Source organism: Hermetia illucens, chromosome 1 (assembly GCF_905115235.1).
Source record: "Hermetia illucens chromosome 1, iHerIll2.2.curated.20191125, whole genome shotgun sequence".
Classification (NCBI taxonomy): Eukaryota; Metazoa; Arthropoda; class Insecta; order Diptera; family Stratiomyidae; genus Hermetia; species Hermetia illucens.
This window is the reverse complement of record NC_051849.1, coordinates 89867168-89893877: the sequence shown is the minus strand read 5'-3', so window position 1 is coordinate 89893877 and position 26710 is coordinate 89867168. Positions and strand designations below refer to the sequence as shown.

At 40.9% G+C, this 26710-nt stretch overlaps 1 protein-coding gene across 2 annotated transcripts in view; it reads left to right on the top strand.

Moving 5' to 3' along the window:
- Positions 1–26710, top strand: part of LOC119661353 (potassium voltage-gated channel subfamily H member 2) — a 766305-nt gene that overhangs the window by 318220 nt on the left and 421375 nt on the right. For both annotated transcript variants that reach the window (XM_038070659.1, XM_038070660.1), the window contains exons 9-10: positions 7024–7065; positions 18538–18713. In XM_038070659.1, coding sequence (XP_037926587.1) covers positions 7024–7065; positions 18538–18713 — 218 coding nt within the window. The remainder of the gene's footprint in view (positions 1–7023; positions 7066–18537; positions 18714–26710) is intronic.

The window sequence follows — 26710 nt, the reverse complement described above, 5'->3', positions numbered from 1 at the left end:
GGAATAGTTTTGGTATTAGGAAGTAAAATTCGTTTTTTTTCTAAGTTATACCGGATAAATTTTCGAATAAGCTCATTAGGTTTTGCTACGATTTCTCCTGATAGTGATTTCTTAACGCTTCTTTGATTTCTTTCTGTAAATATCTATGTTTGTATGTTTTAGCGAGAAGATTGTGATGCATGTTGTCTTGGTTGTCTACATACTGGATATGGAAGCATGTCAAGTCAAAGGTTAATTGGATTTGCAATTGTAAATAATATGCAAAATGAGATGAAGAAGGAATTGTTCTTGGCCTTAAAATACTGTGCCTGGACTGCACTTAGGTATTTAGATTCACGGCGATTTGAGCATATTCACTTAATATTCCATGATATACAATAACAGGAAATGTAATTCAAAACGATTGCATATGGACTTATGGGAATTGTAGGGTTTTTATTACATCGATCCTTCCATGCACAAAGGCGTTTATTTTTTAAATATGATTAGAGAAGAAACAATGACTTGTTTCTTAACGTTCATACTAGTTTATACTTCCTGGGTCGGTTCGTTGGAATTTAGATCCAGTGTACTTCGTTTTCTTGGTATTTATTAATTGCAAGGGAATTCTGGTGCATGGTACTGCTGGAAGATTGACAAGCCCATACATCGATCCATCCATCCTAGAAGGATGTATATCAACAACTATGGAAGCTTTCTTCAGCATAATACTCTTCCTCTTTTATATAACGATATTACCCTGATTATTGTTCATTATCATTTTCAAAGTTGAATACATCCATCTAGAGAGGAGCAGGAGGAGTATATACATGGAAGAGGTAGCCTCATTCTTCAAATAGACTTTGAAGAATGAGACTACCGCTTCCATCTATATATCTCTCTCCCGTTGAACAAGAATTGCGACGTCGGTCCTGCCCTTTCTAAAAGTTATGTGCTCAAAAGTGATGTCGCTTTGATGCCAAAACGGTAGGGTTTAATTTTCAACCTCATCCCATTAGTAGAAAAGGAGAGTTTGGAAGGAGAAAAGAGGGCCCTCCTTCTGAAAGCCCGTTCGAAATACTTGGTGTTCACTCCACCCCAAAGTATAAGAATGGGGAGTGCTTTCATATTATCAAGGTAAAGCTAAATTTTCCAATTCCACTCGCGGAAGGAGAGGGGGGTAAAAAGGGCCTGTTAGTGGGAAAAAATGGTACATATCTCTCTTTCTATTTGCATATCAAATTATGCACTTATTGGTAGGGCAATCATCGTCATGATGTGCAAGGAAGTTACAGATGAGGCTCCCGGGCTGGGCTGAAAAAATCCAACTTTACTACTCCCAATTTGGAATGGCATAATTTTTTAAGGGGGTGATTGTCGCAATTTTTCAGCGGGGTTTGAGAGAGCACCTACTTTTTTTCGTACTAGCCTTTCTTTCGGCGTGAGCGCAGTTCTAAGTTAAACTATTAAATTATCACATGAAAACGGCTCCAGCTTGGTGGCTACAACTTGTTAAGGGAAGTTGGCCGCTGCAATTCTTTAACGGGTTGAGAGAAGGAGGATCTTCACCTTCCTCCGGCATACCTTTCCCATCTTCTCTTTCCCACGGGGCAAGGCCAAAAATTCAAAAGGTGGAGGTGCCCACCACAAGCTTTCATTATGGTTGAACAGGAGAAAACTCTCTCCTCCCTCTCCAGGAGCTGCTCACTCCCGCTGGGAATGGGGTTGAAACTATCACGAAATACTGCCCCAAAACAATAGATATTATGAAATATTCGGATATATTAATAAGGAATGACGATTACGGATCTACCTTAACATCTTCCAAACTCGTCAACCTCCTACCGAACAAGAGAACAAACACCAAATTTCATCTGCGTTTCATTCATAAGATGCATTGAAAAATACTTCTTTTGCGTGTTGTGATTTAAACCCATGTATGCCCGTATGAAATACTAAGTTGAATCACCGAAATTCAATGATAAAATGAGCGAATTGAAACCTAGTGCCAAGGGATCAGGGTACACATTCCTAAAGTTCCCTTATAGACTTCATGAGAATGTGGAATACGCCAGAAACAATTTCTAGAAAAGAACAACTTTAACTTTAAATAAGATCCAGTTTAAATAACTGTAGTATTCACAGCAAAGACCGTAGCCCGAGATCTTGCGCCACCTGTTCGATCTGGATGAAGGCAATTTGTACATCTCGGGTTGTTCTTCCCATGATATCGTCAGCATAGTCCAGTAGTTGGGTGGGGAGAGAATGGGGCTTCTCGCATTTGCCTCAGCGTCACGGATCACTTTCTCGAGGACGAGGTTGAAGAGGACGCATGATAGGGCATGCCCTTGTCCTAGATCGTATTTAATGTTAAATGGTCTCAAGAGTGATCCTGCTGCTTTTATCTGGCCTCGCACATTGGTCAGGGTCAACCTAGTCAGTTTTATCAATTTCGTCAGAACACTGAATTCTCTCATGGCCGTATACAGTTTTACCCTGTCTATGCTGTCATTAAAGTCAGTGAAAAGATGATGCAACTGATGTTCATATTCCCCCAGTTTTTCCATTCCTCATTTGTCTGGACTGAAGCCTCTTTTGTATGGGTCAATGATGTTCTGGGCGTATGGGACTATTCAACCTAGCAAGATAGAGGAGAATATCTTATAGATGGTACTCAGCAACTTGATACCTCTATAATTGCTGCACTGCGTAATATCTCCCTTTTTGTATATGGGACAAATAATGCCTTGTTGCCAGTTGTCAGGCATTGGTTCGCTGTCGCACACCTTCAACATAAGTTCATGAACCACTTGGTGTAATTGGTCGCCTCCATATTTAACCAATTCGGCTGCAATTCCATCGGCCCCTGCTGAAAATGACACGCTCAGCTCATTTTGTCTTGGCGAATAAATCGGGAATTCGTCAGCCGTGCATATCAATCCAGTTCATTTGCATTGCTGGTAATTACTACTATGCGGCAACAACAAAACAGGTGTGTCACAGTTGCGCCTAGACAATTCTCAGGTTTGCATGGAACCCATGGCAAAAATGCATCTTTTGCGAGTGCTTAGGTGAAAAATGCAACGGTCGCTTTAAATGCAGAATTTCCTCGTCGGCAGCATATAAAGCAATCAAGAAACAAATACCTAATTAGCTTGACCCGTAGCTGGAGGTACAAGACGTCCGCTGGGTTTTCGAGGCTCGACAGCGCGACAGAGGTTGACAGCTGCACATCAACGCTTTATTTCCATCTATCATGATGACTTACCATGCATCTGAGGTGGTTGATATAGCATTCGTTACTTTAACTATAAACGGTTATCAGTTCCGTCTAAGATTTCATGATTTATATATTGTCATGTCATAATGTATGTATAACTATCTAACACCTATCCAACCGAAAAATCTGAAAAGTTCAATATGATGCCACCATGTATCCCCTAACCCCCGGGTATTTTTTATCTCTAGACTACTGGGTAAAAAATTATATTGGAAACTTTGATGAAAATTCTACTATTATTAGCAGAGTTATAGTAGACAAGTATTACAGTGAAGTGAATAGTCGCACTATGAATATATAGAAATGGAACCACCATGGCCAACTGAATATAACGGCTTAATAATTCCACGAAACTTTTCAAACCTGAAGCGCCTCTTTTCGCCTTGTTATGCTTTCAATCCACGCCCTGGCAACTTGACCCCCATTAAGTAGTATTTAGGGTATGGCACTAATTTAAGACAAATGCAGCAGGGTTAAGATGCATGACCTTTTAATTGTTAATGACGTATGAGGGCTGGAAGTACCGACCGATCCCTAAAAAAGACTGCAGAAAGACTGAAGAAAGACTGTAGAAAAATCTTGAAAAGTTTCGCTATGAATATGCGAAGTGAAAGAATACCAAACATATCTAGTTTATTTTACCCTCTCCCAAGAATTCCAATATCAATGCCAATTTATGAAGTCACAGGAATTCAAACTTCAAAACATTCTTCGAGTCACGTTTCCCTTGCAGGATTCTCAAATATCGGTTAAAGGAAGAAGTTCTGAGTGTTTTCCGCTAGGTTTCTCCAAAAATTTCTGTGATGGTTTTGTAGTTGTGTAGAACGGTATGCCTTCTGAAATGGAGGCGAAGGCAGAGCAAGCGACTAAAAAAATATTACAGCTTATGGAGCTCATTAATTACCGAAAGAAACAGCAAATCGGCAGTTTCCACGATTTCATTCTCATAATACGGATGTTGAAGTTGAGGCACACTCTGCTAGGTGAATTATTGATAAAATCATGGCAATCGTCACTTAGACCCGGCTTGTGAGCACTTCCATTGACAAGAAAATCGACAACTCTGCCCCGGGAGCAGCGTGACCATTACTAGGTGTAGTTTGTTCCCTTACTTTTAATGAAATTTAGCCTTTTTCGAAACAGATGGTAACTGGTGATGAAAAATAGTTAACCTACGAGAACAACATCCAAGAAAGATCTAGGTCCAATTGCAAACGATCGCAAGCCCAAATTGACGGTCAAAAAGGTTTTGCTGTGTGTTTGGTGGGATTGTAAGGGAATTATCCGCTATGAGTTACTCGAATGTAGGTAATCACTCAATTCTGACTGCTTTCAACAACTGACTAAACTGAAGCTGGCAATATATCAAAAATGGCAAGATTTGGCCAAGTTTCATTCTAACAACAGCAGGCAGAACACATTTTTAACGCTGCAGCGAAGCTCTGAAACAGTAGATAGGAAATTCTACCGCATTCCCGGTATAGTTCAGACCGAGGAGATTGTCACCTTTTCAAGTATGATGGTACAAAACTAACCAGAAGAGATGCTTTCAAGATGAACTGGCCAAGTTTTTTACTCATGAAGCAAGGATTTTTTGAATCTTGAAATCATAATTCTGTATAATTGGACTTCAAATTAGACAAAGGACAAAACGGAGCATATTTAATCAAAATTGGTTTTCCTAGCCACATCAATTTCGAAGTTGTCGATGTAAAACAAAAACTCTCAGAAATTTTTTAATCCATGCAATAAGTATGGAAGTCTTTGATCATAGTGCATAGTTGTATTGATCAGCAAGCAATTCTATGTTCAATGTATAATTCGTATTGACTTATGCGAATGTCTTCGATATATGCTGGATAATTTCTTGCGGCAGATATTTTTGTCCAAGTAGGTAGCTTCTCCAAACATGGTTAATGATTTCCGTAAGATTCATGCCTTCCGGCGAATGGATTCTGCCACAATCCACTCAGCACGTACAGTATTTCAAGAGAGCACTTCTTAAAGTCTATTCAAATTCTAATTTGTCCAGGCGTTCCGTGACTCTATAACTAACCTGAAAAATCCCGCCTGACATCTTATGTGCTTCGCATACTGAGACTTTTACTGTCTTATTGCAATCGGTTATATACTATCTTTCCTGGGTGGATCTATCCAGGACTTCCTTTCATTTACTTACGCTGACTAATATCTGGAAATTCCACACCAATTTCGAAATTTATTTTGACAGTACAGTTGTAATTTGAGACTTGCAACTGCAAATGAATAAAAGTACCGACTGATGAGATTGCGCTGGTTCTGCCCCCAGTTGTTTCGCCGCATCAGTATCTACAGTAACCATAATCCTTAGCGGAAATTAAGCCATTGCAAGCAATAAAACTATTGAAGTTTATTTTCAAGAGGAAACTCATGGTTTTAACAGGTTCCAGTATCCGTCTTTACCATCAAGATAAACGCCCATTTACCTCAATATTTGTTATATTAAGTGAGCTCCTTTCGTTGGTTCAGTCACAGCCATCAGAGCTGCACGTCATTATGTCTCTTCACGAAAATTAAGATGGACCAGAAAACCTCAATGGGGTATCTAAAAATTAAAATTGACAATAGTATGGGGTCTTTGAAGTCGGATCTCTTTCACTTTCCTTAAATAAAAGCGCAAAGAAATCGTCAGTATCTCAATTCGATACCGTTGTTAATAGATTTCAGGCAGAATCACAAAGATGTCAAATTCAGTGCTCTTGTTAGTAGCAGCCCTGTTACGATAGGATAGTAATAAATGAATGATAAAAAAGCAATTTATATATGACGTCACACTTTGCTCATCAACGCGAGCTTTTACTTAAACCCTGATATTCATACCTTTCTTAGTCGAATAACCCGAAAATAGGAATTTATACTTTTAATGCATATTTCTAAGGAATTTAAAGAATAACTTAGGAAGTGGAGAAAACTAGTTGCGACGCTAGTGGTGTCTTAATTTTATTTTGTTGCAATATCTGCTTCAAAATTTAACTCGAAGCAAGTTCTTAAATATAAATTCAAACTAGTATATTCAACTGTACATTTCAATGTTCTAAGATAGAAGTTCAGAAATTTGTTTCTTCTACTTTGCTGCTTCGAGTATCTAGCTTCCGAAATATTAGATTAATTTGTAGCCGTTGTTGACCTTATATTAAAAAGCTTTCCTTTTCGAAATGTTTGCAATTCTGAAGGCAGAAATAACATTTTACAGTATTGAATTGCTGAAAGCGAGTGAATACTAAAATTATAATTTGCGACTGTATTACAATGTTTAAGGTTGGTTTGCTTATTAAAGAAGATGCAATTGAATGAATTCTTGCTGCTGAATAAAACTTCTTTGATTCCGACTGTTAATGTTGGCTGGAAGCTGGTAATATGCTAATTATGCTTATCAATAACAGAAAATCGTAGATATATCTTTTAATTTCAAAATGACACATCTCAAAATAGTGAGAAACGACTTATATATACTCAGCATAATATTGCTTCCATTTGTCAGAAATTAATTCATCATTAATCATCACTTTGCTTACGCTGAAAACTTTTTCTGTGCCAACCGAGCAATTTGCTTCGAGAAAAGGAGACGCTACTTGAAAGTAAAAAATACACGCAAAATAAAATCATGTCTCAGTTGTACATCTTTCTTTCAGTATTTTTGTTGAGATCTCAATTTTAGCTGCTCAAAATTTGAGTTGTACTTGAAACGTTAATTTTAATTTTCTTCATTAATTGTCTTATCGTAGGATACATCACGGAAAACGTCGATGAGAGGCGCGATAATAATCGTAAGTGAAATGAAAGGTCAACGGTGCTCGTTGTTTGAGTTTGTCCGATGTTGTGGCATTTTTCGAAATTATGTATTAAACAGTAGAAGTGCTTGGAGATTTGTCTCCAATTTGTGTCGAATTTGTTGTGCAAATGCAAAATGGCTTCTAATTGTTAAGCTGTGTTAACTTTGTCTAATTTTAATATTCCGCTTGAGTGTCGTGACTACGCATGAATCTGTTATTTGATTGGACATATTCTGGCCTTTTTAAGGAAATGAAAGCTGAATATTTTCATTACAGATCCGGTGAACTTTTCACTTTCGATATTTCCCTCGTAAATGAACAGTTTCATTCAGTTTCTATTTACATCTAGACGTAAGAAAATATCCAACGCACGGTTTTTGCAGTGTAATTAACCCAATCTGTCACCGCAAATGAAGTTATAACATGAAAATAGACCTGCCTTAAAGAAAACATAATTATTAAAGTGTTCAAAATAGATTTTAAGCGCCGGAATGACTAAAGATGTTTGGGATCTGTCAAGTTGTGCCCTTTCAGCTGCGTCTCTTCATGGCTATCGAATTTCAGATAAATGTATTTATCGAAGAGCTTTGAACCTATTTTGAGAACAACTCAACCACCGATGGAACAAAGCGTAGAAATTGTTAATGTTTCCATTATTTCTGACTTTGAACTTTATACATATCTCAGGCAACGGCTCAAGGGTACCCGGTGAATGGAAACTATGTATATCCAAAGCCTTGAATTACATTAGATTGCCAAATATGGAACTAGGATGGAATGCGTTGTTACGATGCATCCGCTTGTCACAAATTTGAGTAGTGACGTGGCAATTGTTATTTTTGAAGCCCAAATATTACTCAAGGATTGTTGGTATTTTATATGTCAATTACCCGACAATTGGGAGTATAATAAAATTCATATGGTTTTCTTTGTTTCATATTTTCCATAGAGAAACTATGCTCTTTGATTGTTTTCAGTCCATGCTAAGCATCGATGTGTCAGTCCGCGCGAACTTTCGGCATTGTTTCCTGCGGTTAAGATAGGACATTTGTTTTCAGTTTGAAGAATCAATCAGAACTTTAGCTCGCATAATAATTCTGACAAATCTTACTGACTCTTAAATGACCTAACTGATAGGTACATGTAACACAAAGCACTGTCAGTACTAGAGTATGTGTTATCCCGTCAAATAGATGTTTCTTTCTTTGATGATATGATGTGGTGTAGTATTATTAATATTATTATTGTCATTGAAAATACGATGTATACAAATGTCACGTGCTCCACCGAGGGAAAATTTGGGGCTAATTTCAAATCGGAAGCATCACCAGGGCTGTATTCTTTTGCCGACGCTATTGCTGCTCCTCATCGGTGAGGTGCATGCAGTACTGTCCGGTGGACATGGGGGGGGGGGGGGTCAATGGACCATGTCAAGAACTGAAGCATATCTCAACGAATCACCAACGATGGAATGTAGGTTTAATCGACTACAACAAGTTTAAAATTAGAAACGCCTTAGATAAGGCCTGACTCTCGAAAATAGTTTGTTGTTGATTTTTGGGATGCGCGCACACTCCATGCCACCCATCTCGTTAGTTCGCCTAATGCTCTCTTGATCCAGCTTCAGCAAAAATTTGGGATGGTGGGACTCCAAACAGTGCTTCTCTCCCTCTTGTGTTGTGCTTTTGCACTTTAGTGGCCGATGCAGTTTCGGGCTGTTGTTGATAGCTACTGCAAAATCCGTTGGCATGGTTAACCGGAATCAGAATTGTACATTTTTGACACAGGGGAGCAAGTACATCCAGTTCAGGAGAAGACTCCTAAATGTGACATTTGATCATAATGGGTGATTTGAAAGAAGAGAGAGAGAAAACATTCTACTTGGACATGTATTGTAACAATAACGTTGAACGGTTTTTTCTGCAACTTTCACGCTTTGTCATCCGATCGGCAATACCTTCTGCGGTGTCGATATCGTTCGAAAAAGGGTCCATCATCTAATTATTATTATTATTTTTGTTAAGGGAAAGTCGCACCGCGTCCTTGAAGAACTATTGTGCCCCTTTTACTGGTTATAGTGTACCTGTTGATCATAGTATCTCAAGCAGGCCAGTAACTGTTAGGAACTTTAGTATGTTCCCCACTTCCAGAAGTTTCAGCTTTGCATCTGGTATTAAGTGTTCTCCCAGATGTATCGACCTACTTTGCACAAGTGCTGGACACTGTCCCAGGACGTGCATAGAGGTTTCGTCCTCCTCCTCACAGAACCTGCAGGCAGTGTCCGTAGATATCCCTAGCTTCCCTAGGTGGTAGTTCAGCCGACAATGACCAGTGAGAATTCCCACTATGATTCGGAGGTTCTTTTTGGTGAGGTTTAGGCAATCCTTTGTGCGCATGGGTTCGTATCCCCCAATAAGCACCCTGGACTGCTCCATCCCTGGTAGGCCCGCCCAATATAGTTCCCTCAACCGTTTTTCTTCGTTTCTTAGATTCATAGCCATGAAACCGTTTCCGATTCCACAGAAGGGTTCTGGCCCGTATAAAGGCATCCCTGCTCCCTTCTTGGCTAGTTCATCCGCTGCCTCATTGCCTTCCAGCCCAGCATGGCCTGGAACCCAAAGTATCCAGACCTTGTTGGACGAGCCGAGTGTATTCAGTCTCTCAAGGCATTCCCATACCAGTTTAGAGTTCACCTCGTTGGACCTAAGTGCCTTGATCGCTGCTTGGCTATCGGTGAGAATAGCTATGTTCTGCCCCCTGTAGTTCCTTTGCAGATTAAAGGAGGCACATTTGTCTATGGCGTAAATTTCCGCCTGGAATATGCTAGTGTACCTGCCCATTGGCTCAAAGTACATTTTCCTTGGACCAATGACACCTGCACCCGCTTGCTCTGCTGAGAGGGATCCGTCAGTGTACCAACTAATCAGTTGCTGGTTTAAGCCGTATGTCGCAGCCACGCTTTCCCAGTTTGTCTTGTTACTCCAACGTGTTTCAAACTTCTTATCGAAGTGAAACCTCGTTGTCATGTTGTCCCTCGGTATCAGTAATTCGGGATACCGCCTAGAAAGGATGTCAATCTTCCTTCGATTTAGGCAGCTCCCCGCCTCACTCATGCTACCGGCCATCCTGAATATTGATCTCCTTGCCTGCATCTGTATGTGCAGATGGAGAAGGGCTAATCCCAGAAGGACCTCCAGGGATGCCGTTGGGCATGTCCTCATTGCCCCACTGATACACACGCAAGCCAGCCTTTGGAGCTTATGTAATTCCCTGGCTTGTGTGCTGAGTTGGGTTCTTTCTGCCCAGATTACCGCTCCATAGGTAATCATTGGTCTTACTATTGCAGTATATATCCAAAGTAGTATCTTCGGGCTACACCCCCATTTTTTTCCTGGTATGGATCTGCAAGTCATCAGAGCCCTCGTGGCTTTCCGACAAGTGTTTCCGACATGTGTCTTCCAGAGTAATTTTTGATCTAGCGTGATTTCCAAGTATTTGACCTCTGTTTCTCGTTTCACCTCCATATCATGTAATGTTATGGCTTTCAGGTGATCCAGCTTACGCCTCCTAGTGAATGGTACTATGGTGGTTTTGGTTGGGTTGATCCGCAGTCCCACCTTCCTGCACCAGGCACTAGTAACCCTTAATCCAGTTTGGATTCTATCACATAGGGTATCTTCATATTTGCCCCTACAGATTAGAACAATGTCGTCCGCGTAGCCCTGGACTTGTATTCCAGTATTAGTTAACACGTCCAGGAGTTCGTCCACTACCATACTCCACATCAGCGGCGATAGTACTCCGCCCTGTGGACAGCCTTGAGTGGTGTTCATGATAATAGAATTTGTACCTGTTTGTACCTCTATTTGTCTGCTTTCTAGCATTTTGCCCATCCAGAGTGCCAGGGTGTTTCCCACTCCTTTGCGGCTCAGGGCATCCTGTATCTCTGTGTGCGATGTGTTGTCGAATGCTCCTTCGATATCCAAAAACGCGCACAGTGCAATTTCTTTTGTTTCAATGGCGTCCCGTAGTACCTCTGTCAGCTGATACAGAGCAGTTTCAGTTGACCTACCTGCCCGGTAAGCGTGTTGACAGTGATGTAAGGGATTACGCTTTAGAACGTTAGTTCTAATATAGTTGTCTATGACCTTCTCCACCGTTTTGAGTACGAACGATGCCCATCTTAGCCTAGCTTCTGAGCATACCTCTTTTGCTAGTTTCCAGCTCTCTTTCCTTCCCCTTTTATTCGTTGTTGGGGTGTCAGGCAGATTATTGTCGTCTGCCGCCGAGGGGTAGGACCCCGGGAAATGAGTTCTGAGAAGCAGGTGTACCCTGTCCTCCTCATTCTCGGTGAATGTCCCATCTTCCTTTTTCAAGCAGACAGAGAATATTCTCCCGTCTTTGGCTACAGCCTTGTACAGCCTAGTTGCTTCTGTGATCTGTTCAATCCCTTCACAGAATTCCCTAAAGCTGTTCCGTTTCGCTTCCCTGATGGCGTTGCTATACGCAGTCAGTGCATTTTTATACCTCCGCCAGTCCCCGGTTCGTTTTGCCCGGTTAAAGAGTTTTCGTACCTCCGTTCTCATTCTGGCTAAGTTTCTGTTCCACCATGGTACATCCCTTGATGACTTGACTGTCTTGGCCGGACAGCTGGCCTCATATGCGTCAATGACGATTGTGTTGAGGTCTTCCACCACCGTTTCTAATTCTAATTCGCTCCTGATGTCACCGCTCCCTTGAAGGTGGGCAATGTTGTTGCTCAGGTGCATTGTGTAGGATTCCCAATCCGTTCTCTTGGGATTCCTTATTATTCTTTTTATTTCGGAGTTACCCTCAATGTCGAATCTGATTATCCTGTGATCAGACATTGAGGGTTCATCCGACACCCTCCAATTCCTGACTATCCCGTTCATTAGGGTATTTCCTAGAGTTATATCTAGTACCTCTTGTCTGGTGCTGGTCACAAATGTTGGAGTGTTCCCTACGTTGTATATTTCTAACTTATTACTAAGAATAAATTCGAGAAGGTACTCACCTCTACGATTAGTGTCACTGCTTCCCCACACTACGTGGTTGGCGTTGGCATCGCAGCCGAGAAGAAGTGGTAACGCCCTCTCCTCGCAATACTCCGTCAGCTTTGCGACTTGTTCCGGTGGAGCCCGGCTCTCGTCTCCTGGGAAGTATCCCGATGCTACCACTACCTTTCGAGTGCTCCTCCCGGCTTCCAATGAGACTTGGATAGCCACAAGGTCCCCGGTTAAGAACTCTGAAAGACATATGTATTTTAGATTACGTTTGAGAATTATGCAAGCTCTTGGTTTTTCACAAGACGAGTCCCAAATTATCTGCATGTCTCCTCCTTGCAGACCGCGAATCTGCCCCCGGTGCACCCAGGGCTCCTGAGCCAGCACTATTCCAATGTTCTCCTTGGAATTTGCCCTTGCAATCACTGCAGATGCAGCTCTCGCATGGTGGAGGTTTATCTGGGCTATCCTAGTGCTGGCCATTGGCTCCGTTATTGTTTGGAGCTCTTCTCCACTGTCGGAGTGTCACCCTCCTCCTCCGACATGGCGCTTTCCTGCGCGTCGCTGTCCACCCCGAGCCCTAGCAGTCCTAGGTCTAGGTCGTCCAGCTTCTGCTCTTCACTGGGCAGCAGGTCTATTTCCCTAGTTGATTCCGTTCTTTCCGCCTCTATGGCTTCCGCGACTTCTTCAGGGACCTCGGTAAGTTTTCCACCCGATGCCTCCTCCGAGGTCTCTTTCCTTGGCTTTTCCTTGTGCACATGCACGGGTATGTTGCCAAATCGGTAGTTGATATGACAACTCCGACGTTTAATTGCCTCTAGGGATCGGTCATCTACCCCGATCGTGAGGAGTTTACCCTTTCCCTCCACCTTGCTTCTGAAGACTCTCCATAGTCGAGTATGGAGATCTTCGTTCTGAGCAATTAGGAGTCTCATGAGGTCTTCTGTTACTATTGCCGCGGCCTTTGGGAGAAAAACTGTCACCATGTGGGCTCCTGGTATATCATCTCCAGCACATGTTGACAGTTCCACCCCTTCCCAGCCTGGCAATCTAGGAATTATGGTTCTGACCCATTCTGCGGTACCTTCCGTCGCGCAGTCCACCAGTATAAGGCCTGGTCGAAAGCGTATCCGGTGAACACCAGTTTCGACGTCCATCCCTTGATCATCTGCTTGACGACAAGTTCTTCAATGGTTTCCTGTTCCTCCCGAGTGTGTATTTGCTCGGGAAACCTTTTTGGCAGTATGGCCAGTCGAATGCCCTTGACCGCACTAGCATAGCTAATGCCGGGCTTCCTGGGTCCTGCCTTCACTCCTGACCTGCCCGGGTTTTCTCCTCCCGTGGGTTCAGGTCTGGGTTTTTTGGGGGCATTCCCTTCATGCGGGCTGATCTCTGCTGCTCCCCGCTTTCTCGGCTCCGGTAGAGATGGCTTAGGTCTGTCCTGAGCCTTCTTAAGGGCCTCTTCTGGTTTCAGGCCTTCCTTCAGATAGCGCAGGTACCATTTAACCCCGGCGCCACTGAGACCTGTCTCCTTCCTGACGTCTGTTATATTTATCTCAGACGTGCTTTTGCTGGTCCCTGCTCTTTGAGCAGTGGTGTTCGTTGGCTGTAGTCCATGCAGTATACCAATGCTCACCTTGGATCCACTGCTTGACGTCCCAACTTCTCCCTTCTTGGGTGTAGTCACCTGGCTTTCAGTAATTCGGAGACGTGCCTCCACCTGATTAACCAGTTTTGGTGCGGTACGGGGCCCCCCTTTTTTGGTTTTTGTTTTTTTTTTCCAATTTAGTACTCATTTGATTCCCACGAGTATGGGGGTTAAGAGGTCCGCCGTGCCATAGCCCCCCGTAGCACGGTAAGATCTAACTTACTCACTGAGGCGACCAGGTATCAGTGAGGCTCCGTTCGAATACAGTCAGTTACCCCCCACTGCAAACTATCCAATGGGCACGGTTCGCATGACACCCTGGATTGGGGGAGGTGTTTTTCGACTCCCCAGTCTAGATCCGTAGCGTTTTGTTAATAGTAGGGTCACCTCGTACAGGGTGTGGCTATCACCACTCACTAACGGTCTTGGCAGACGAGAGGCTTGGCCCCTGAAAAGGCACACACCGTCCCAGAGGAGAGACAACTCATCCTTAGAGAAAGATAGGTTGGCCTCAGGGAGCTATGTTCCGCATCAGTCTATCCTGCAGTACACTGCTTGATCTAATAGTTGCTAACCTGCTTGTCAATACGATCGTCTCTGCGATTCGTTTGCCGCCTAGTAGTGGGGAAAGAATAGATGAAATACCTAGCCACCGTGACATATGAACACAAACCACCTTGCCCATCAATACACTCAAATCACCTTGCCCAGTAGGCTCAAAAGTTTCCCTGCAGAGTTATTTATCGATGCACCTGCAATTTCTGTAGATCTATTACTTCCACTCGTACGAAAATCTTAGGAATCCGAGACATTTCCCAGAGAATTGAGAAAGGAGATAATCGTTAAGCTAAAATAATCCTGGCTTTCGACATCATGGCAAATGAGGTAAAATCTCAAAGGGGTTTGAGGCCCGAAGCGCAGGCACCGAGGGTTGTCATCGATATTATTCGTTTTTGTTAGTGGCGTTCTTCATGTTGCCCTGTTTGGGGACATGGAGGTGTTCAATGGACTATGGCATCTTTCCTCAATTATGCTGATGAGGTCTTTTTGACCCCCTCACCGAGTGCCAAAATGGCTCAGAATTTGTAAAGAGAGGTCAGTTCAGTTGGACTGACGATAAATACCAACAAAGCCTAGATTCTGAGTCTGACGGGTCATCTAATTCTTCCGATCTGCATTAACCGACAGAGCATCAATAGCGTTTATCAGTTTGATAATCTCGGAAGTGTGCTTCTATCGACGGTTGAATCGAGTTGGGTGTCGCTCGATGCAGTGACAGCGTTAGATCCGCCTTGCCTAAAGTCTGAAAAGGCAGAAACCTCAACACCACGAGCAAGTACTTTGGCTTTTTACTATTTCGAACAAAGTAGCTGCTTGTGGGTGAGTTGATCAAGAGGCGGGAGTAGCAAAGGTTACGCACTAAGGAGGGGCGATATTGGATGGTGGAATTCACTTTCTCACGACTATCCCGACAGCACTTGATGCAAAGCAGTAGAGGGGGAATGTTGATTTCTCAGAAAATCTTGGATGGAGTTCAAGGACATTTCAGCTAGCGGTGCCGTATCTTGTTGACGTCCTAGGAGATGAATACCTATCATATGTATGCAATCGTTCACCATGTTTTCAAAGCCGGTAGCAGCAGGTTTCATTTTCTGGTTAAGTGGGAAACTTACTACGAGTACATGGTTTACCTGTGTGGTATAATGACTCTTCTTCACGAAACCGGCCCCTGTCCAGTATAACTCTTGTAGCGTTAAATTGGGACAAAGCCTCGGCCAACTGCTGAGTAGCTTTCGTTGTGTTCAGGGAGTGCAAATTCTATAAGAAACTGTATAAATTGTCCTTTTCCTCTGCCGCGTCTGCCGTTCCTAACACACATATGCAACCCCCAGCGTGGAGAAAAAAATTGTCCTATTCTTAGGCGCGTGAAACGTGCCTTCATCCTTCTTCGTCTGCAAATTTCCGTTAAAAACGAACTGCCAACATTCGCCAGTTGGAGTTGCAGGTATGGTTTTATAGTAGCGTAACTATTCTATCTATTCAGCCAGCATCCTAGATTTTATGCTCCATCGTTGGTACCAATCCACACTTTTACCCTTGGACCTTTCCTATTCTTTGACCGTAATGTGGGAGATCTATAAATATTTCCTTCAAATTCCTGGCAACACTTCACTGATGAACCGACCTCCTTTTAGCTGCTCATAATATTCGTTTCTGTCTTCCATACAGCTTCTGATTAGCTTGATTTATTGCTATTCGAAAGTTGGAAGTATATTAGTATTTAGAGGTTGAAAATACTTTTCGTAATGAAATATTACTAGCCCCAGTCTACTCCTTTTATAATAGTCGGTAAAATTGTTGGGTTAAATGGTGTTATAGGTTTGACATCACATTCTCTTGTAGATGCCTAACTATTTCTCTGCAATTTATAACAATTTAATTTTATTGTCTTTCACTTCCAACGATCCTTGGAATGGCATTTGTTTGAGTTGAAATCCAAATTTAAGTTAGAGTAAAGACGAATGAAGGTGTGACATACAACAGCGACACTCTTAAATATTCTTAAGAGTTTGAAGGTGAATACTGTAACCTATTTTAGATGAGCCAGTCGGGAGCATAATAGCTTTAAACTCAAAATGCTGATCTTTCAGTATAATGCTCATCTGATTTACCTACATTGTTGTTACATGAGGAGGGCGAGCTTGAGAAATTGACTATGACTTCTTATTGAGGTCCCTGGTTAAAGCGGGAAAAACCCCATTGTGAATTCGATTGAAGATCTTATTGCCAAAATGACTTTTGCTGACACCTTGTACGAATATATTGAAAAATAAGAATGTGAGTATCATCTCAGCCATGCATTCTCTCAAGAAAATTGAAGTCGCAGCCCTGGCGGTCTCCTTGAAAATATTTTTTGGAATGCCTATATTTTTTCTACAGCTTCCACTTATATTAATACAATATCTAGGAAAAGTCGCTGAGATCCCACGTAAAGTCAACCATTTTGAGTGCACTAATGGAGGGGTATTTGCGTTCTCCTGTGTTCAAGGTTCATGTGCTGTACAGAGCCAAGAGTTCCGGAAAATTCAAGTCCAATAAAGGTGCATACAGTCACCACCCTTGTTCCTATTAGGATCCTTCAATGGATTAAGCGGCGGATCCACAATCAATAACTACGCGTACTAGTGACTGACAGATAGGCCCGAAAAGTAGTCTACAGTCACAGTTGTCTTATATCACAGATCACTAAAATGCCAAATGAAAAATATTAAACCGAAGTGCTTTATCGGATCCCTTTCCAAGAGTTACCACAGAATGACGCAGTGAAGGTGAGGTTAACTTACTGTAACTGCAACAAGAAAAGGTTTGTCGTCATGGTTTGTCAGTAACCATAAAAAATTACAAGTGGGATTAGGTTTTTAGTAATTTAATTGCCGATCCCTCTTATAAATATTTCTTAAAAAAAAACAATTCTTGAAATTTATCCGCAGAAAGCTGATGAGTTTTCATGCGCACCTTTCTATACGGTGCAGCTCATTATCCAGCAGATTAGAGTGAAATTCTGAAACACACGAGCCAGCAAGATGTACCTTCCAAGCCTCTAATCAATTTGTTAAAAGCTTTCAGATTTTGTCATTTAATTTTGCACTTGGTAGACTTCTTATGTTCATACATACAATCTATCTTGATTTCAATTGTAATCGTCTACCCTTCAAACATCTCCTTAATACTGGAAATTTGGCTTAAAATCACACACGTCAAGTTATTGGACATTGGTATGACTTTCAATTTCCCATGATTCGCCATAATAACGCACCGAAAGCACGCATTTGAATAATTCTGCTGTCTGTTGGGTCTTCAATAATTGAATCTATGCAAATATATTTGCACAAAGTGTACATTCACGTATTGCAATAAAATAATTCCTGTCAGCTTTCGATTTTCCTTTGATGTTTTTGTGCACTTCCGCCCGTGCATTTCCAAATGGAATTATGGCCCCCGCGGAGTTCAAACCGACTTTACATACTCGTATGTAAAGGTGGTCGATTGTGACGATCCACAATGATTGTTACATCACATCTTCCCCAGCTGGGCTAAAGAATCATTACGACACAGGCTCTGCTGCATACATTGTTATCGTGTATGTTTATGGAATATTATTTTCGAACCTACCCTCAAATGCGGAACTCCTCTTCAAATTGAAGTGCGAGCTTGCATTTAGCTTTCTAGGTCACTTCACAGCATCACTTCTAATCCAATTATTTCAATCGTTGTTACATGAAGAAATATCGAAAGAAAGAAAACAATACGGTGGAAATGGGAAACATGCTGCAATGTTTTCCAGACATGCACTCACGGTTTCCATTCATTTTCATCGAACGTAGATAAGCAATAGGTGCTGTTTACGAAAAAAGGACTTGGACGAACCGCGTGTTGAAACCTTTGGCAAACAAGTAAATTTTATTTTTGTTTACTGTTTTGGATGTATATATTGTAGTTGTAAATAGAGGTAGTTTAGATAAGAAAACTTACGTCATCAATCATACTGCCATCATAGAATTTCACCCCAATTCACACACACCTTAGCCGCCCCAATTTTTGTTGACTTTGGCGAATGATTTAATATTTGTAATTGCTCTGATTTTACAGTTGCTTGTTATTGATAGATTTTAAGAGCTAACAATTCCCCGTTTGTTTTTTGGCTTCCAAATTCGTTGTTAAGCTGGAAATGGGCAACCCCTACTTTAATTTTGACCTTACTTTTTATTGAACATGTGCTATGGGTACTTTCAGGTTCCACTGGTCAAACGTCCAGACAGTTTTTTCCATACGTATCCTCCGAGAGTGATCTACAACGTTACAAAGCTATCTCATTCCGTCATAACTCATGTACTAACGAGCAACATCAACGAACAGCCAGTTCATCACTGTCAAATGTGCCTTCAGATTTAAAATCAGATCGAATTAAGGTAAATAGTCATTTGCAATCATCTTATAATTCTGCCTTGCTCCTATCATGCATTCCATCAGGATAATTTTATTGACTTCTGTAAACAGTGGAAATATGTCTATTTGTAACTGAAATGTAGGTGGTAAGTCTGGTGCTTAGCTCGAAGGTGTTAATTAGATCCACATGTGTAATTGATAGTGTGGTTTGCCCGCCCTTTCCTTCACGTGCGTTAACGATTAATCGCACATGCGTAAGGTATTCGCAACGCTTTGTGGGTGCGTTAGTATTCGTATCAGCTGTTTTTCAATGCAATTCTGCTAAATGGGATAGCTCTAATATAGATTGTATTCCACCCAATTTAATGCAGTAAAAAATAATCATTTCACGGGTACTATTGTTCTAACTGGAGTATCTTGCCGTAAATTAAAGTTTAAATAATATTATTTGCGCGAAAAAAAACTGAATCGATAATCAAATCTACATGCACTAACATGTATGTGATAATCAGGGTTATTTTTTTCAGTTAAATTCGTTTTGTGGTGCATATATCCATATTTCGAAAGCATGATACTTCTTTCTCAATCGCGTTTTACAAATTTTTATTAGGAAAATTATTCATCTTGTTGTGGGTGCATCGAGAATACCTATAAACAAAAAGTATTCCAAAAACTTAAAGAGTTGACGGATTCGTTTTGAGCTCTTCAATCGCCCTCGAGTCATTTTACAAAATTTTAATTGTCCTTTCACTGATACTTAGGACCGCATTGCAACCTGAAATACAAGTCGGAAAACCGGAAGCTGGGCGCTTCAGCTATGAAAGGCTTTGTTTATCCTATTTCCACTTAGCCCGTAATCTTTATGCGTTTTGTTGGACCATTCACTTTAGTACGATACTGAGACTCAAATTGACAACTTCAACCTATTATAACTATTTGAGTAGTAGTGTCATTTCCACTAAACTTGGTAGTATTATGCTCTTTAGTGTAACCTTTATTACTGTAAAAGTTGATGATTCTAGGATTCACTTAAGGGGAGTTGCCGGTCAATTTCTATCAAATATACGTATAATGAAGACGGTGATATACTATCATTAACTTTATTCAAAGAGGTATCGGTATGAAAGTATTTTGAAGTCTAGGTACCATGTGCATGGACCACTATATTTATTTTCAGGTATTTGGGTTAGGTAATTTCTGAGGACGGGTCCTTGAAGTGACTTACCCCATTCGGCACTCCTCCGGCATGAACTAAGCAGAACAAAAGCGACAATAAAAATGAAATATATAGCAACATCAGCTCGACCGCGCATGAAGAGTCGCAAAGCTCGAGACCCGAATGCCAGTATCGAAAGGGAAGATCCACGGCGAATCATAATCAACTGTTCAAGAGGCCAGGACTTGGAGGTTTATTTTACAATCAGAAGCAGGCAAGTTCTTTGCATGCAACTGTTTGTAAGGAAGATTCCGGACCGACTCCTTTTAACTTGAAGGATCGATCTTTCAACCCTCTGAGTGAGGTGAAGTCACACCGAACGGATCGATGAATGGAATGGAAGGCAATACACGGTAAACACGTAAATTGTCTTTGGCAGCCATTTGTCGATTTGCATTTGTCGAACAGATGGCTGTGTGCTGGTGAGCTCTTTGAAGGAGGGAGAGATTATTGAGTGCCATTCAGGATGGCGTGGTAGCCACCCGAGCTTATAAAAAGCTCATAATGGAACGGATGGAGAACGACCAATGCAGAATGTGTGGTTCGGCGTTAGAGACGTTGAACCATCTCATTTCGGCTGCACCGTAATGGCATCCGCGCAATTCACAAACAGGCATAATACAATATGTAAGGTAATTCACCAAAATGTTGCGTACAAGCATGGGCTGGGAACATGCTTGGTTTACCGGTATGAGCCACAGGCAGTATTTGATAGTTTCACTACCACTATCAGTTCTAACTGATTGCCATACACCACACTGCAGACAAGACAAGGCAGGGTCGCTCAGCGTATATTATTGTTTGCTGTACTCCATAATAGCAAAATTGAACGAAGAAGGTGAACTATGAGTCGCTGGCTGAGAAAATCAAAGAAATTTGGCATCTCCAGCGGGTGATTGTAGTTCCCATAATATTGTCAGCTATAGGTATTGTACCTAAATCCCTTACGGTTTCCCTAGATTCCCTAAGCCTCTTACAGATTTTGGGTCAAACCATGCAAGAGTACTCTATTCTACTAAAGTGGTCAATGTTGCGGGAATTGTCGACGAATTCTGCCCGTAGCCTACGACTGGCTACTCCGATGGTGGTAGGTAGGATCGCCCGAGCTTAAATTCTTGGCACTTAGTGCTAATATTAGGTAAAATATGGCATCTGTCGCGATTGTGACAACTCGAAAAAATATCAATAGAAACCAAAAAATGAAAAAATAATAAATGCTGAAAATAATTAAATACTATGTAATCACTCAATCAAGCACCTATCCCTTAAAACTCTGGGATCAGATCACAGTATAACAGTATGCTAATTGAACTATAACCCTGTTCTAGGGGCTCGATAATGTTTCAATGTTCATGCTACACGTGAAACGTAACTATTTATTCAAGGAAGCGCTTTATACCATACCTATATACATGTTATCAAGCGGCATTTTCTACAATTCCTGTTGGTATCTTCATAGCGTGCCATAGACGTTACAACCACTAGGTAGACGATTTAGGGTGTTTTGATGTAATCGTTTGCTTGAGGGGTTTTTCGGTTACAACGCTGTATGTGAAAGATTGCCAGGGAATTATTCATAGGCAGTGAGATGTCTGATTTGTTAGTCCTCCCAGTTTACGTGGAGTGTCATTTGATCAAATTTGACACAGAGCGGTTACAAAAAACAACATTTTTATGTATACTTTTAAAATAGGCTCCTTTTGAGGCAATACTAATATCCCCACGGCTGTTCCGATTTTTTATACATTTTTAAAGTTTTGTTTGCAAAATAAAACCTTATTAAAATCGGTTCAATGTTTGTCTGTCTGTCTGTCCGTCCGTCTGTCTATCTGTTTGTCTGTCACCCGCACTTTTCTCAGAAATGGCTATACCGATTAACACGAAGTTTGGCGAGAAGGTAGGAACTGTGAACACCCAAACATTCAGTGAGTCATATCCTTCCACGTTGGAATTTAGGGAAGGGGAGAGGAGGGGGCTCCCCATAAATGCAAAAGGGGGATGCACATTTTTTCGCCGAATATAGCCATATTAGGTATCAAATGAAAGATCTCGATTAGTATTTTTGAAGCCGGTCTTAGTTTTGAGATTTATTAGAAAGGCGGGAAGTGGGAGGGGTGGAAAGTGATGATTTCTTTAATAGACCCATTCTCAGAAACTACCCGAACGAAAAATCTGAAAAAAAATCATAAGGCCTTAAAGTACTCTCCATATCGATATCCGCTTAAATTAAGTTAATGATAGTATATTTCCATATTTTTGGGGAAATTGAGTAAAAATTCCCCTTAGGTTTATCCCAGAGCAATAAAAGTTTGTAGTATAGAATATAATACGAAGCATGTTATCCCCAAGTTTGATCAAAATCGTATTAGTACTAACAAGTAATGTGTTGAGACGATTAATAAGAAATGTCGAGAGCCTCTGCTATGTGTCTGTTGATAACATCACGATTCGATGTTATCACCATTGGCAGTGGTGGAGTATGACCTCACGATCCGCAATGAATGCTTATTGCCGTTAAGATATTTGCACTTTCATTTAATCGAAAACTTGGATTTGCCGGCCAACTCATCGTCCATTTTTTTACATAGTAAAAATTGGCATGACTGGCAATCCCACAATAATGAACATATCCTCAAATTGTACAGCAATGTGATCCACCGCCTGGAGATCTCAAAACCTTGTTCGATGGCCGACGTTATCACCTAATGCCACTTATTTGACTTTCCTTTGATTTCAAGAAGGAAACTTCAAGTATACTACTAGTGGTCAATTTTCTCCGTTATCTACTTAATTGAAAGCAATTGCGCTCCTGCTTCTATACCAGCTTTCATTTATAAATCCGAAATTCCAAAAAAAGTTCAATCCAGCGGAAGAAACTCGAACAAAATCTCCACGTATGTATTAGAACTTAGAAGAAGCACAACGACAACGAACAAATAATAATCATTGGAGTGTGTTAGAGCACTTCATTCAAGACCGCAACTGTACACTTTAGGATTATAGTATCCTGATTTGACTTAGGTTCTTATTCATAGCTGGGTCGACTGGTATACGACATTCAGTCGCGATGCGAATCCCTCTGCCCCGGTGAAATTTGAATCGTGTCCTACAAGAGCCTAGCGCTATGACAACTGTGCCATCCAGACAACGAACAAAAGAAACCAAAATACCGCTTCTCTTCTCCCAATTCTCCATTACTCGCTATTTCAAAACTCGATTCAAACAAAACACAGCCTCCCAACCAAGGCAGACTTAATTGCAGGACGAAGAACTAAGTATCAGCTACCCTTTTATTGAATCGTCCTCAACAAAAATCCTCGCAATATCCGCTGTTCTCAACCATATTTGCATATATAACGTTTCGCATTAGTCTGAAATAAATACCAAAAATGTCTGCGGAAACATCAACAAAAAATGATCATTTTGAAATATTAGTAAATTTCTTTTTTATTATTGAAAATATTTAAATGGGTTCTAGGATTTCGCAAAATTTTCTATGAGGCGACGGATACAACACATTCGATAAATGATTTTCCATAAATTTCATTAAAATGCTTATAAAATGGATGAAGATAAGTTGCTTCCTTTATGTCTCAAAAGTATAGCGACTTCTGTGAAGTATCGGTAAGTATGGCAATGGATTGGCAATGGGGACCATAATACAACTTTTAAATATTCGACAAACATTGTACTAAGCTAAGTGCTATTCAGAAAGGACGTGCATAGGGAGTTATCGTAAAGCAATTATCCCGTTTCCAGAGTGGTGTAATTGTATTACAAAGAAGAATAATTGCAGATACAAAAGGTAAAAGAGGACTCATATTCAATGAAATTAAAAAAGTAGCTCCAAGTAAGATTCATCATCAATGTGCGCTTGATGTAACAAAACCAGTTCGAGCCTTGAAACATTGTTCACCATAAAGCGAATGGATGATATGACGGTTCCCTTCCTTCAAATTCCAGTGTGTCCTTCAGTCGGCGTCAATGCAACCTGGACCTTATACAATCCTCACGCTGCGTACTCCGTTTTCTGTCTAACGCTTCTGATCAATCAGCTTATTCCTCTTGGTAGCATTGGGAGAACTTTATCCAGACACAAGGCTCCTATTTTCTTATCGTGACGTTTGTAAAAATAAACTACCACGAAGCCGATCCATGTTGATGGTTGGAATTGCTCTCTGGTTGTAGCGGATCTAAAGGGCCAAAGTTAGCTACTACTCCCGTTTGTTTAATTGCTCTACTCTCGGACTCGTCAATCTGGAGGTCCATGCACAAATCTTATTTTTAGTTAAAGGAACTGGTTTTAGGAACGTAAAGTGACACTATTACAGGGACAGTGGCATATGTGCCTTATCTATCAAACTGACAACGGACATATTAATAGAAATTAACTCTTCTTAGCGTCAAAGGGTGCTGTTTTCCAAATTAAACGGCACAACTAATTTTCATATATACCAACCTTCTTCGAGCCTTTTCAGAAGGTTAGTTGCCTTCTAGGCTGTGTTCAAAAGTTTGATGTTTATCTGACCTGCACGTTGCAGAGATGCTTTTAAGATGTCTATGCACTTTGTGTTCTAGAGTAATTTTATATTATTTTCATGTCTGGCTATTTAATTACTTGATCTTGTTCGCTTCGTTACTTTCCTTTGTGGTAATTGTGCTGGTGACTCTAATCGCTCGTTCACACATTTTGCGTGTTTTTCACATTGATCCTTTACACCGCTGGCACTTTCCGAAAAACGCGCGAATTTCATTTTATTATTTAGATAACAGGGTTGAAAACACACAATAAACGTGAAAAAATGACATGAGTTGACTGTCCATCACTAGAACTGGATAAAGTCGCAGGATAGATGCTAGGCTAACATCACTTTCAACTTTCACGTTTTCATAATTTGTATGCCAAGTTTTACCGAACTTCAAGAATGGACTAAATTCAGTTGTCGAGGTGTGCCTTATATGCTCTATCGCTTGGATACATGGTGTTATTAGCTTCAAGCCAATGCACCAGCTTGAGGTTTCCGTAAGTGTCATTTCGTTGAAGTGGAAAATATTGGGTAATTGAGTATTTCGTTCATCCTTTCATTTGGAAGACGTATTGCTGAATACCGGCTAATACTATGGGGAAGTTATGGTGATTATATACTTCTCATTTTAACATACACGTGCATACTAATTAGCAGTGCATGCATTACTTCCTTAGTTTCTGCTATTTAGAAAACTTATTGGCTTCGATTGAATACTTCACTTTTCAACGTTGCGTTGTTGAGCGAACCTGACTTCAATTAGATAAGAAAGAATCTTGTGAAATATAACCTTAGGAGCCGTTTCAAGTAAGTACTTGATCTACGCTCCTCTTAGAATTGCGAATTTCATCGTTTTAGACCTTTTCGATTTGTTGTTCTTTCTGTAGCCTTTCTTCTAGTTAAATAATATGCCATGTTTTGTCACTAACATCGGGAAAAGTTCGCCAGTTTTTTTGGCAGTTCGAAGCGACTTGTTTGTAAAGTTTGCAAATCCATGGAGTAATGTAAGCCCCTCTAATAATTATTGTGTCTTATGTTAGTAATCTGTGGTGCATCACTTTCATTTGTTGGACATTCCAATTAGCGCTAATCTGTGTTCAGGCAAAATGCGAAGGATATGCCAATTGTGGAATATGAGACAGTGAGCACGACCTCTCTTATGTGTAATGTTTGTTCAGCTGGCAAGTTTGTTACTACCAACGACTTAATTTAACACTTGCATGCCGGGTCGCTAGCCAGTTCTGGAATATGGGCTGAGTCCTTAGGACTTCGGTCTCACAAGTGTAATACTGTGAAAACTCGCGTTTATTAGCAAAATCGATCTTGTGTTGAAACGAGCTTTGGAACAATCATATGTAGCTAGGTCCCAAAAATTCTCCTCCTTTTCAACCTAAAGATTTCGTAACCTAATAAATTTGGCGTGCCTCCTTTGCTTTAGATAAATTATCAGCGTGCCCCTTTTTCCGCTCTCAACGCTGGCACAACTGAACACTATTTAGAGCGACTACTGTAGCGCCCTCACTTTCGAGATTTTCAAAGATCAACCAACCTAAACATAATATAAACGTGTAATTTAAAAGTGTGTGGGTATAAAGAGGGAGAGAGGCTAAGCTTCTGAACAGTCAGATATTAGTGGCATAATGTACTCGACGCAACTGAATATCTTAGATTCGTTTATGTATCGCTGGATTTACCTTAGTAGATGCGATGCGACCTATAGCACCTTTAGTACATTAGCACCAAAAATCTGATGTTTAGTGCGCCTATAAGCGAGAACTCCCATGTTCCTTTGAGCCCGCTTTCTCATTACATTGATGGGCGCGTATCATCTTGTAGAATTTCTATTGTGAACCTATGCACAGCTAGTGAATTATGCCGGGTCAGAATACCGGCAATATATCTGTATATTCTTTTTCCTCTTTGATGGCTTGGGTGAAATTAACCCTACTTTTGATAAGGTATCTGACTTACACCTGACCTGAACACCAAAGTGCCCAGGCACCCAGATTAGTTCCACCATATTGAATCTAGGAACAGAGTTCATTCGGTTTCTATATTCCTGATTTGCTAAGGTGACCAAAGCACTGTTCAACGCCCTCAATTCCCCTTTATTAACGCTACAGATTGTGATGCGCCTGTCATTCAATCGCTCCTCAATCATTTCCTTTGCTGCTCTTGGGACCGCTTATACCCAACACTCATTCTTCTGGTTCGTCCCAGTTTTCTTTAAGTTTGAGAATCACTTTTTCAATTCAGTTTCAATTCTTCTATCGCACAG